Source organism: Scomber scombrus, chromosome 23 (genome assembly GCF_963691925.1).
Source record: "Scomber scombrus chromosome 23, fScoSco1.1, whole genome shotgun sequence".
Lineage (NCBI taxonomy): Eukaryota > Metazoa > Chordata > Actinopteri > Scombriformes > Scombridae > Scomber > Scomber scombrus.
Window position 1 is genome coordinate 4,801,383 of NC_084992.1, and position 12,500 is coordinate 4,813,882.

Genomic DNA, 12,500 nt, shown 5'->3' on the forward strand with positions numbered 1-12,500 from the left:
AAAGCAGGGTATGCATTAGGGCGTGGCTACGTTGTGATTGACAGGTTGATTGGTTCACAGGTTCAGGAGGGCGCCTCATGCTCCTCCTGATGCCCATATAAGTAGAATCTGTGTTTTTATTTTTCCCAGCATGCACCGGAAATTTTCAAGATGGAGCTGCCCAGATCCGATACTATTGGCCTCCGAGCAGCAGTCCACAAACCAATGCGTGACGTCACGGATGTTACGTCCATTTCTTATATACAGTCTATGGTTTATGCCTGTATTCTGTACATACATATTTTAGAGTGGAATTACTAAAAACTGCTGTGTCCTCTTTGCATATTTACCCTGAATCTATATTTATTAATATTTATTCGGATTTTTTTTTGCCTGTATGATCGACAGTCTTCTGTGAAAATTTGAAACATCAAAATTCAACGTGTCTCCAGGCCCGTCAGGTATAACAGAGATGAAACATTTAGACATTTTTTCATTTCCATTTTCTGAAGATGACACTGAGTGAATTTGAAGTCGATGGGGTTAAATCTCTAGCAAGGCTAACGAAAACTAGCCCGCTGACGTCTTGCTAACGTACCTCTTGTCCTTCCTCCTTCACTCTCTTCATCCCTTTTTCTCTCCCCTCCACCTCTTTACTTTGTCATCGTTATTCTTTGCTCTCTGTCTATCTCTCTCCCCTCTTTAGTCTCCCTTTCTTCCATTTCACCCCTATTATTTCCTTTTCTTCTCCCTTTACCTTCTCTTTCTCTTTTTTCTTTGTCTTTCTCTCTCTGTCCTTTTCTCTCCCTCCCTCCTTCTCTCTCTCTCTCTCCTTGCGGATACTGCCGAGTCATTCTGCAGCACAGCGGACGAAAAGAAAAACCTCAGCACTCCTCTTCTCACACTCCTTCGTCCTCTCTCTCTCTCTCTCTCTCTTCCTTTCTTCATCTACATCCATCCATCCTCCTCTTCTTCCTCCTACGCACAGACCACTCGTCTTTCTCGTTCCCCACTCCCACATCCCTCCGCTTCTTCCTTCCTTTTCTTTTGTCTCTTCATTCAAACTGGGAGGAAAGAAAGCATGAATGTTTTATGACCTGAAGGAAGAACAGGACAATGGAAAAGAAACAAAGAAAGAAGGGAAGGAAGGAAAGAATAAGGAATGTAAAGAAAGAGGTGGAAGAGAGGAAGGAAGAAAGACATGAGGCGAAGATGAAGAAAGACAAAAGAAGACAGGAAGGAAGAAAAAAGAATGGATGAAAGGACAGAAGGAAAACAGGAAGGAATTAAGGGGGCAAGAAAAGATAAGAGGAAGCAGAGGAGGAAGAAAGAAAATAGAAAAGAAGGAAGAGAGGAATTTAAAAAGATGGGAAGGATGAAAAGAAGGAAGGAATAAGGGACGTACAGAAGGAAAGAAGGGGATAAGCAGACAGGAAGGAAAGCAGAAAGGATGGGAAGAAGAATGAAAGAAAATATAAGGATAGACAAAAGAAGACAGGAAGGGAAAAAAAGAAGGATGGAAGAAAATGACATATATACATACTTTTTTATTCATGTTCTGGGAAGCGACAGACTGATATTTACACGCATGCTTCAGAGATAATCTGTTTATCAGCTCGTGTGAATGAGCAGCGATATAAAAGAGAGATTGTTCTTTACTTTTTTTTTTACTTAAATCAGATTTTCACGCTGTCGTCATGGGAAACTGAGTCTATCACTAATGTGTGTCAGAAGTATCAGAATATAAAGTATCAGATTTAAACCTCTTTAACTCGTTTATTCTCTTTTTATCTTTTTATTTTCTTTCATATTAAACTGATTTAATATTTAAAACAAACAAATAGTCTGATTATTACATTAATCTGATGATGTATAGAAGGAAGGAAGAGGGTAAGAAAAGATGGAAGGAAGGGGAAGGAAGAAAGAAGACAGGAATGAAGGGTAGAAAAGAAGGAAGGAGGGGGAAGGGAGGAAGGAAGAAAGAAATGAGAAAGGAAGGAAGAGGTTAAGAAAAGATGGAAGGAAGGGGAAGGGAGGAAGGAAGAAAGAAGACAGGAAGGAAGGGTAGAAAAGAAGGAAGGGAAAAGGAAGAAAGAAATGAGAAAGAAAGGAAGAGGTTAAGAAAAGATGGAGGGAAGGGAGGAAGGAAGAAAGAAGACAGGAAGGAAGGGTAGAAAAGAAGGAAGGAGAGGGAAGGGAGGAAGGAAGAAAGAAGACAGGAAGGAAGGGTAGAAAAGAAGGAAGGAGGGGAAGGGAGGAAGGAAGAAAGAAGACAGGAAGGAAGGGTAGAAAAGAAGGATGGAGGGGGAAGGGAGGAAGGAAGGAAGGAAGGAAGGAAGGAAGGAAGGAAGGAAAGAAAAGATGAGAAAAGACAAAAGAAGACAGAAAGGAAGGAAGAAAAGTAGGAAGGAGGAAGGGTCAGAAAAGAAGGATGGAGGGGGGAAGGGAGGAAGGAAGAAAGAAATGAGGATGAAAGAATAAAGAAATGAGGAAGGACGGAAGAAAAGTAGGAAGGAAGAAAGGATATGAGACAAAAGACGAAAAGAAGGATGGAAGGAAGTAAAGAAGAATGGATGAAAGGAAGAGAAGAGGACAGGAAGGAAGAAATAATTAAGGAAGGAAGGAAGGAAGAAAGAAAGAAAATATGAGGTAAGACTAAAATCAGGAAGCAAGAAAGTACGGAAGAGAAGAAGGAGGGAATGATAAAGGGATGTATAGAAGGAAGGAAGGAAGGAAGGAAGGAAGGAAGGAAGGAAGAAAAGTAGTATGGAGGACAGGTAGAAAAGAAGGATGGAGGGGGAGGAAGGAAGGGGAAAAAGAAAATAGGAAGGAAGGAAGAAAAGAAGGATGGAAGGGGAAGGGAGGAAGGAAGAAAGAAAATATGAGGAAAGAAGGAAGAACAAAGGTTGAGGAAAGCGATGTAAGGAAAACAGGTAGAAGGCGGTAAGGATTAAGGAATGTGTAGAAGGAAGGAAGGAGGGAAGAAGAGATGGAATGAAGTAGAGAGGGAAGGAAGGAAGGAAGAAAATATGAGGAAAGATGAAAGAACGGATGGAACCAAAGAAGGAAGGAAGGAAGGAAGAAAAGAAATAATAGAATGTATAGGAGGAAGGAAGCTGGGATTGGAAGATGAGTGAGAAGGCGGAGATTGTGTGTGTATGTGAGACTGTGTGTGTGTGTGTGTGTTTAAGAGTGTGTGTGTGTGTGTATGGTCAGAGAAAGAAAGAAAGAAAGAAAGAAAGCGAGTGATAGAAGAAGGAGAGCTGGAGGTGTCTTTGAAGTGTCTGAATGAAAGTTGCATTAGCTGCTAGTTTTGTGGATTATTCATTCAGCCGCAGGGACCGATGCTTAGGAAGGGGATGATCAAACAGTGTGTGTGTGTGTGTGTGTGTGCGCGCCAACTACACACACACACACACACACACACAGGATCAAACAACCAATCACACTTCAGTCTTTGTAGTCAGTCAGAGGTTAAAACCTAACAGACACTCATCCCTTCTGACACTGTTAATAATGATGCTGCCGATCTCACACACACACTCACACACACACACACACACACACACACACACACACACACATACACACACACACACACAGTATACTGTACATGTAAGTAAATCACTGGTACAGGAACATATGTCACATCTACACGGTTTAACCTTATTATGGTGTGTGTGTGTGTGTGTGTGTGTGTGTGTGTGTGTGTGTGTGTGTGTGTGTGTGTGTGTATGTGTGTGTGTGTGTAAGCCATCTGGTAGATCCTGGATAGCATTGCAGCCGCCTTAAATCTCTTGTGGGGGGGTTAAAGGATTGACACACATACATTACATCGTCGTGTTTTACTCTCTCCGTCGCTCACTCTCCCTTTCTCTATCACGCACACACACACACACACACTCACACACACACACAGAAACACACACAGACAACAAACAGCGTCTTTTGTATGTGTACAAATCATATTATCACACAAGCTGCAGAACACACACACACACACACACAGAGCATTTGGAGTCTTTATGATTTATCAAAAGCACAATATTCATAGAGTGAGAATAGACACACACACACACACACACACACACACACACACACACACAAAAGATGCTTCTTTAAGGGAGATGTCGCCATGTTTTATATGGATTATAGTCAATTGAAGCCATAAATTCTTCAGTGTGTGATATATTGACTGGGAACGCCGCGCTTTTCCTGCTTTTGAAGGCATGCCGGCGGTGCCTTCATATAGATAGATAGATAGATAGATAGATAGATAGATAGATAGATAGATAGATAGATAGATAGATAGATAGATAGATAGATAGATAGATAGATAGGTAGATAGATTTCAATCAAAATGGCCGACTTCCTGTTGGAGTTAGGCTATGGGTCCAAGAGACTTTTTTGTGCGTCTTTACATGATACATGTGTGCACCAAATTTCGTTTGTCTACGTCAATCTGGAGGGAGGGGCTCAATTTTCTTGATTTTCTAGTTGGTGCAGTGGCCAACACTTCCTGTTTTATGGCGGAACATTGAAAATTGCTGCATCGCCACGGCAACCGGGTATAACAGAGGAAAAAGATATATAGAAAGCTTTTCATCTCCAATGTCTTGAGATGATTCTGAGTGTATTTGAAGTGAGTCGGATTAAATCCTAGGAGAAGTTCGTTAAAGTACGATGCGTGGAAATCGCGAAAATGGAGGCATAATCGAAAATTTGAATCAATATGGCCGACTTCCTGTTGGAGTTAGGCTATGGATCCAAGAGACTTTTTTGTGCGTCTTTACATGATACATATGTGTACAAAATGTTGTTTGTCTACGTCAATCTGGAGCGAGGGGCTCAATTTATTTAATTTTGTAGGGGACGCTATTGAGCCATAATACTCGTGCCCTAATAAATAAGAACATATATACAAAAAACTTTGACTTTGATTATTATTGCACAGCTTCCGACCCACTCGGGCTCCGATAAACACGGCTGAATATCCGAGTCAGCCAAAAATCACTGTAAAATATAGAGAACAAGGAAGTTTTCTAGAGCACTCACCCTGAGGCAAGAGACTACAAATCCAATCTGAAATAGCCTGTAGGTCTTCCCTCAGACCTCCACTACTCTACCCTTCAACTACATCACTGTACACTTTATATAGTTCTTACAGCTGCCCCCCCCCCCCCCCCCCCCCCAGAGAGACATCGAGACAGTCTTTTTTTTTTTTTAACACTAATTCCCTAATTCAGAAAAAAAGGGTGAAATGGTCCTTTAATCTGATGCAGCAAAGCTAATCTGTCCCTGCTGTCCTATTATCACCTCCTGTGTGTGTGTGTGTGTGTGTGTGTGTGTGTGTGTGTGTGTGTGTGTGTGTGTACAGCATATAAGCTGTATTATGTAGTTAAAGGCATGTAGACGGATGTTTTTAACTTCTTTTTTTCCTTTTTTTCACCTTTTTATTGCATATATTATGATGAAAATCCTCATTATTCGACCCAAAAGTCCAAAATCCAAAGATAATCAGTTGTGTGACAAAGAAAAAATCATTTATTTATATAGCAGCTTTCATACAGGCTAGTGTTGTGTTCAAAGTGCTTTAAAATTAGTTGATTAACAAGCTGATAATGAGACGGAACAATTGATAAGGAATAAAAAAACAACAAAGAACAAATTAAGAGACAAAAATTGAGACCAATGCATGCAAGAGAAAATAAGAATGATAAAAAATATTTAGAAAATTTAAATTAAATAAGTAAAAAACATGTAAATAGATAAAATAATTTAAAAAAATAAGTAAAATAAGAGAGAAAAGAGAAAAGGTTTATTAAAAGTTAGATTAAAAAGAGGAGAGAAAAGTAAAATAAGAGATGAAGTTTAGCTTAAAAAAAGACATTAAAAGTCAGAAGAAACAAATAACATGATATTACAATAAAAAAAACACAATAAGACAAATAAAACAAGATAAAAAGATAAAACTATAGGAAGATAATAACAGAATAATGTAAAAAGAAAATGATGGAAATCCTCATTAGTTGAACCAAAATCTAAAGATAATCACTTGTTTGAGGAAGAAAATCATGAATATATCACATTTCTGAAGCTGAAATATATTATATTTAACATTTTCTGCTTTAAAAATGACTAAAACAGTTTGATTATGACCGATTGTTGCAGCCGCCTCTAAACCCCGCTCTACAGTAAACATCCACTGATTCATTTAAAACGTTCTTAAATGTTGAGCTTCATATTTGAGCCTCGTAGTGTTTCATGATCCTCTTCACTTCTGCCTCGGTAAGCAACATTCCCAGACTGCCTCTCAGCAAAAATAAAAAAAAAAACCTCATAAACCTCATAAATCTGAGGCTCAAACGAAGCCGAAGTCTGACACTGAGATCCTGAAGCTGCTCGAAAAAGGAAAAAAAAATCTGCAGCAGAGCGAGTTGGTTTTAATCTTTACTCTAACCTTTCTGTCATCCTCCCGGGTCAAATTAACCCCGTCTGTTTTGACTGTTCCTTCCTTCCTTCCTTCCTTCCTTCCTTCCTTCCTTCCTTCCTTCCTTCCTTCCTTCCTTCCTTCCTTCTCTCTTTCCCCCCTTCCTTCTTTCCTTCCTCCATCCCCCTTCCTTCCTTCCTTCCTTCCTTCCTTCTCTCTTTCCCCCCTTCCTTCTTTCCTTCCTCCATCCCCTTCCTTCCTTCCTTCCTTCCTTCCTTCCTTCCTTCCTTCCTTCCTTCCTTCTCTCTTTCCCCCCTTCCTTCTTTCCTTCCTCCATCCCCCTTCCTCCCTCCCTCCTTCCTTTCTTTCCCTCCTCCCTTCCTCCCTTCCTTCCTTTCTTCCCTCCCTCCTTCTCTTTTTCTTTCCTCCCCCCTACATTCCTCCCTTCCTTCTTTCCTCTGTCCATCTTTCCTTCCTTCCTCCCTTCCATCTTTCCTTCCTTCCTTCCTTCCATCTTTCCTTCCTTCTTTCCTTCCTTCTTTCCTTCCTTCCTTCCATCATTCCTTCCTTCCATCCTTCCATCTTTCCTTCCTTCCTTCCATCCTTCCATCTTTCCTTCCTCCCTTCCTCTGTCCTTCCTTCCTTTCCTTCCTTCCTTTCCTTCCTTCCTTCTTTCCTTCCTTCCCTCTTTCCTTCCTTCCTTCCTTCCTTCCATCTTTCCTTCCTTCCTTCCTTCCTTCCATCCTTCCATCTTTCCTTCCTTCCATCCTTCTTTCCTTCCATCCTTCCATCTTTCCTTCCTTCTTTCCTTCCTTCCTTCCATCTTTCCTTCCTGCTTTCCTTCCTTCCTTCTTTCCTTCCTTCCTTCATTCCTTCCATATTTCCTTCCTTCCTTCCTTGACTCGAGGACAACAGGAGGGTTAAATAACTAAGTAAAATATTTAATATCTGCATTCTGGCTGATTAATAGTGTTTATATCATTTACTGTACGAGCACCAGAGGATGGGGGCTAAGCCGTCTCCATGGCAACATACATTATTATACACCCAGGGAAACATATTAACTCCACAATCCATGAAAATAATGTTTTTTCTTCTTTTTTTGGGGCATTATTAACACATTTTTAAACATAAATAATAAATCCATTGGCATATTAACACACCTAAATTATCCATTAATACACTAATACATGTGGCTTGTTGAAAATGTTGTGGAAATACTGGCAAAAATCCAAATTTCCAGATGTTAAATTGCATAAAACCTTCATTTTCTTTATAAAAACATTAATAGTACTGTAATGAAAGTTGATGTCGTCTCTTAAGTGTCACTTTTATGAAAGAAAAAGGCCTTTTTTATAGTTTTACTGACTGTATTCTTCTTCCTTTTTATGTGTTTTTAACTCTATATTTAACATCTATTTCATGGTTTTGACTATTGTTGGGTTTAACTGCCTTTTATTAATTTTATCAAGACTCTCAATTTAGCTTTTTATATGTTTTACTTGATTTTACTGAAAGTACTTTGGCACCATTGTGTTGAAAAGTGCTATTTAAATAAAGTTATTATTATTATTATTACCCTATGTAGTTCTTAACATTGCTATTGGACACATTTAATCAGTATTTCACACCAGGGTAACCCTAGATGGTTTATTATAGGAAAGTTATAGCATATAATATATTATTTATAGGGTATTATACAATGGTTTTACTGGTCCTGCCCACTCCAGATCAAGTTAGACTACGTGGCGCCTGAACTAGAGTTAAACATCTCTGAGGAAACACATGGAAAGTTATAACTGTTGTTTTTTGGGGGATTTTGTTCCACACAGTAAATAATTTAGTCTGTTTTCTTTCTTTCTAGAAATTTACTGTCAGAATATTATGTTCTGGTGATGCATCCTCATTTAAACATCCTGTTGTCCTCGAGTCAAGGGAGGGAGGGAGGAAGAAGGAAGGAAAAAGGAAGGAAGGGAGGGAGGGAAGGAAAGAAGGAAGGGAGGAAGGAAAGTAAGGAAGGAAGGAAGGAGGAAACGAGGAAGGAAGGTAGGAGGAAGGGATGGAGGAAAGAAGGAAGGAGGGAGGGAGAAAGGAAAGAAGGACAGGAAATAAGGGAGGAAGAAGGGAGGGAGGGAGGAAGAAGGAAGGGAGGGAGGGAGGGAGAAAGGAAAGAAGGACAGAGGAAAGAAGGAAGGAAGGGAGGAAAGGAAAGAAGGAAGGGAGGAAGGAAAGTAAGGAAGGAAGGGAGGGAGGAAAGGAAAAAAGGAAGGGAGGAAGGAAAGTAAGGAAGGAAGGACGGAGGAAATGAGGAAGGAAGGTAGGAGGGAGGGAGAAAGGAAAGAAGGACAGAGGAAAGAAGGAAGGAAGGGAGGAAAGGAAAGAAGGGAGGAAGGAAAGTAAGGAAGGAAGGAGGGAGGAAGGAATGTAAGGAAGGAAGGACGGAGGAAAGAAGGAAGGAAGGAAGGTAGGAGTGAGGGAGAAAGGAAAAGAGGAAGGAAGGAAAGAAGGAAGGGAGGAAGGAAAGGAAGGAGGGAAGGAAGGGAGGAAAGAGAGGAAGGAAAGAAAGAGAGAAGGAGGGAGGGAGTAAGGACAGACGGAAGGAAAGAAGGGAGGAAAGAAGGAACAGTCAAAACAGACACAAAGGTTAAAAACCTCCTCTAACTTCTCCCCCTTTTCTTTCTTTTTCTTCCTCCTCTTCCTTCAGTCTCCCTGCAGGACATCAACATGAGGAAGGCGTTTAAGAGCAGTACCATCCAGGACCAGCAGGTGGTGTCGAGGACCTCCGTGCCCAACCCCGTGGTGGAGATGTACCATCGCTGTGACAAACCTCCGCCGCTCAACATCCTCAGCCCCTACAGGTCAGTAAGAGCCCGAGCAGAGACGACGCCGAGTGCTTCACAGAGGAGATAAAGCGAAGACTGAATAAGGGTTGGCAATATGAGCAATTCAAAAATATCTTTAAAATAATTGTGTTAAAAGCAGCATCAGGTTTGTTAAAATGTACATTTAGTATTTTTGTTGGTTTTATATCATTTAAAATGACATTTGCACCATTTTTTAACCAAAAGTAAGACTGAATGCTCCTGAAAATGTCAAATGGTGTAACCACAAAATAATTAGTATAAATACCAATTAAATATTAAATATTTTATTCACCTAGAAAGAAAGAAAACAAGAAAAAAGAAAGAATAAAAAAGAAGTTGGAGGAGGAGGAAAGAAAATAGAAAGAATGAAGGAAAAAGAACAACAGAAGAATGATAAATAATATTGTATTCACCTAGAAGGAAAGAAAACAAGAAAGAAAGAAAGAAAGAAAAGAGAATGAAAAGGAGAGAGAAAGGAGGAAAGAAAGACGAAGAAGAGAAAGAAAGGAGAAGGAGGAAGGGAGGAAGAAGAAAGGAGGAAGAAGAGAAAGAAAGAAAGAAAGAAAGAAAGAAAGAAAGAAAGAAAGAAAGAAAGAAAGAAAGAACAAGAAGTTGGTCAAATGGTCAAATGGTGTAACCACAAAATAATGATACATATTACATATTTTATCACCTACAGTGTATTTAAGTGGACTTAGGGAAGGAGGAAGGGAGGAAGAAGGACGGGAGGAAGAAGGAAGGGAGGAAGAAGGAAGGGAGGGAGGAAGAAAAGGAAGGAGGGAAGGAAAGAAGGAAGGAGGGAAGAAGGAAGGAACAAAGGGGGATGGAGGAAGGAAGGAAAGGAATGAAGAAAGGCGGGACGGAAATAAGGAAGGGAGGAAAGAAAGGAAGGAGGAAAGGAAAGAAGGAAGGAGGGAGGGAGGAAGGAAGAAAGGAAGAAAGGGGGATGGAGGAAGGAAAGAAGGAAGGGAGGCAAAAAGAGAGAGGAAGGAAAGAAAGAGAGAAGGAGGGAGGGACGAAGGACAGAAGGAAGGGAAGGATGGAAGAAAGGAAGGACGAAAAGAAGGAAGGGAGGAAGGAAAGGAAGGAGGGAAGGAAAGAAGGAAGGAGGGAAGAAGGAAGGAACAAAGGGGGATGGAGGAAGGAAAGAAGGAAGGGAGGCAAAAAGAGAGAGGAAGGAAAGAAAGAGAGAAGGAGGGAGGGACGAAGGACAGAAGGAAGGAAAGGATGGAAGAAAGGAAGGACGAAAAGAAGGAAGGGAGGAAGGAAAGGAAGGAGGGAAGGAAGGAAGAAAGAAAGGAAGAAAGGGGGATGGAGGAAGGAAAGAAGGAAGGGAGGCAAAAAGAGAGAGGAAGGAAAGAAAGAGAGAAGGAGGGAGGGATAATAATATAATAATACAAAACATAGTAAAAGTGGATTATATTTATTCCACATTTTAATTAACATTAATTTTCTTGCATATATATAATCAGATTTTTATGAAAAAATACTGGTTACACCAATAGGACACTTTATTCTTTCTTCTTCCTCCACTCAGGGACGACAAGAAGGACGCTCTGAAGTTCTACACCGACCCGTCGTACTTCTTCAACCTGTGGAAGGAGAAGATGCTGCAGGCCACCGAGGACAAACGTAAAGAGAAGAGGCGGCAGAAGGTACGGCTGTGTGTCCTAGTGGTGTGTAAAGTGTGTGAATGTGTGAAAAAAGAGAAAGAAAAAAAAAAATCATCTAATCAGTTTTTCCTCCAGCCGAGTTGTGTCGTCTTTTCTTTATGCTGTTTTTTTCTATTTGTTTCATTTCCTGCATTCAGCCTGTATATCTGACTGTACTCGTCATTTAGCTTTGCTTTGCTGTGTAATTGGTTATTGATACAGCAGCGGTCGGGCAGGCTCGTTATCCAGAGACTAAATAATGGCCGACGGGGGGGGGGGGGGGGGGTCACAGTCGCATCAATGAAACGTAAACACATTCATGAGACTGATCAATCTTAACTCTTTAAAGCCGACAGAGACGGGAAGTCCTTTAACCCCCCTGTTGTCCTCGAGTCAATGAAGGAAGGGAGGAAGAAGGAAGGAAAGGAGGGAGAAAGGAAGGAAGGAAGGAAGAAGGAAGGAAAGGAGGGAGGGAGGAAGGAAGGAAGGGAGGAAGGAAGGAAAAGAGGGAGGAAGGGAGGAAGAAGGAAGGAAGTAGGGAAGAAGGAATGAAGGAAAGGAGGGAGGGAGGAAAGAAGGAAGGAAGGAAGGAAGGAGGGAAGGAAAATAGGAAGGATGGAAAGAGAGAAGAAGGAAAGAAAGAGAGAAGGAGGGAGGGAAGGAAAGAAGGACAGAAGGAAGGAAGAAAGGGGGATGGAGGAAGGAAAGAAGGAAGGAAGGAAGAAGGAAGGAAAGGAGGGAGGGAGGAAGGAAGGAAAAGAGGGAGGAAGAAGGAAGGAAGTAGGGAAGAAGGAATGAAGGAAAGGAGGGAGGGAGGAAAGAAGGAAGGAAGGAGGGAAGGAAGGAAAGAAGGAAGGATGGAAAGGAGGGAGGGAGGAAAGAAGGAAGGAAGGAAGGAAGGAAGGAGGGAAGGAAAGAAGGAAGGATGGAAAGAGAGAAGAAGGAAAGAAAGAGAGAAGGAGGGAGGGGGGGAGGAAGGTAGGGGGAGGAAAGAAAGAGAGAAGGAGGGAGGGAAGGAAAGAAGGACAGAAGGAAGGAAGAAAGGGGGATGGAGGAAAGAGAGAGGAAGGAAAGAAAGAGAGAAGGAGGGAGGAAGGACAGATGAAAGGAAGGAAGGGAGGAAAGAAGGAACAGTCAAAACAGACGGGGTCAATTTGACCCGGGAGGACGACACGAAGGTTAAAATGCTCCGAAAAATGGACAGTTGGTACATTTAGACCTTCATATGACAAAGATGATTGTGTGATATCTGCTTCTATACTGTAATCGAGGACTCGTTGTCATGGCGTCTGAAGGTGACGACGATGCCGCCAGATTTAAGACTGCGGTGGTTTTAACACACTCCAAAAACACAGGTTTCTGCAGACTTTAATTTATTCCAAACAATATATAAAGCTGGTTCCATCATTTTTAATTCCTATTAAACTCACAACTTAACAAAAAGAATATAAGATAGTGTAGTATTAAGCTACTAATAGTTTTATTTACATTAATGCAAAGCTATAGCTCCTTATACTGCTACAATACAATTATATATATATATATAATTATATAGTTTGCTGTTGGTTCTTTATC

At 40.9% G+C, this 12,500-nt stretch overlaps 1 protein-coding gene across 1 annotated transcript in view; it reads left to right on the forward strand.

Annotated features, from left to right (window-relative positions):
- zgc:109889 (uncharacterized protein LOC553542 homolog) overlaps positions 1-12,500 on the forward strand; it is a 28,965-nt gene that overhangs the window by 6,262 nt on the left and 10,203 nt on the right. The window contains exons 3-4 of the mRNA XM_062444964.1: positions 9,114-9,267; positions 10,811-10,928. Coding sequence (XP_062300948.1) covers positions 9,114-9,267; positions 10,811-10,928 — 272 coding nt within the window. The remainder of the gene's footprint in view (positions 1-9,113; positions 9,268-10,810; positions 10,929-12,500) is intronic.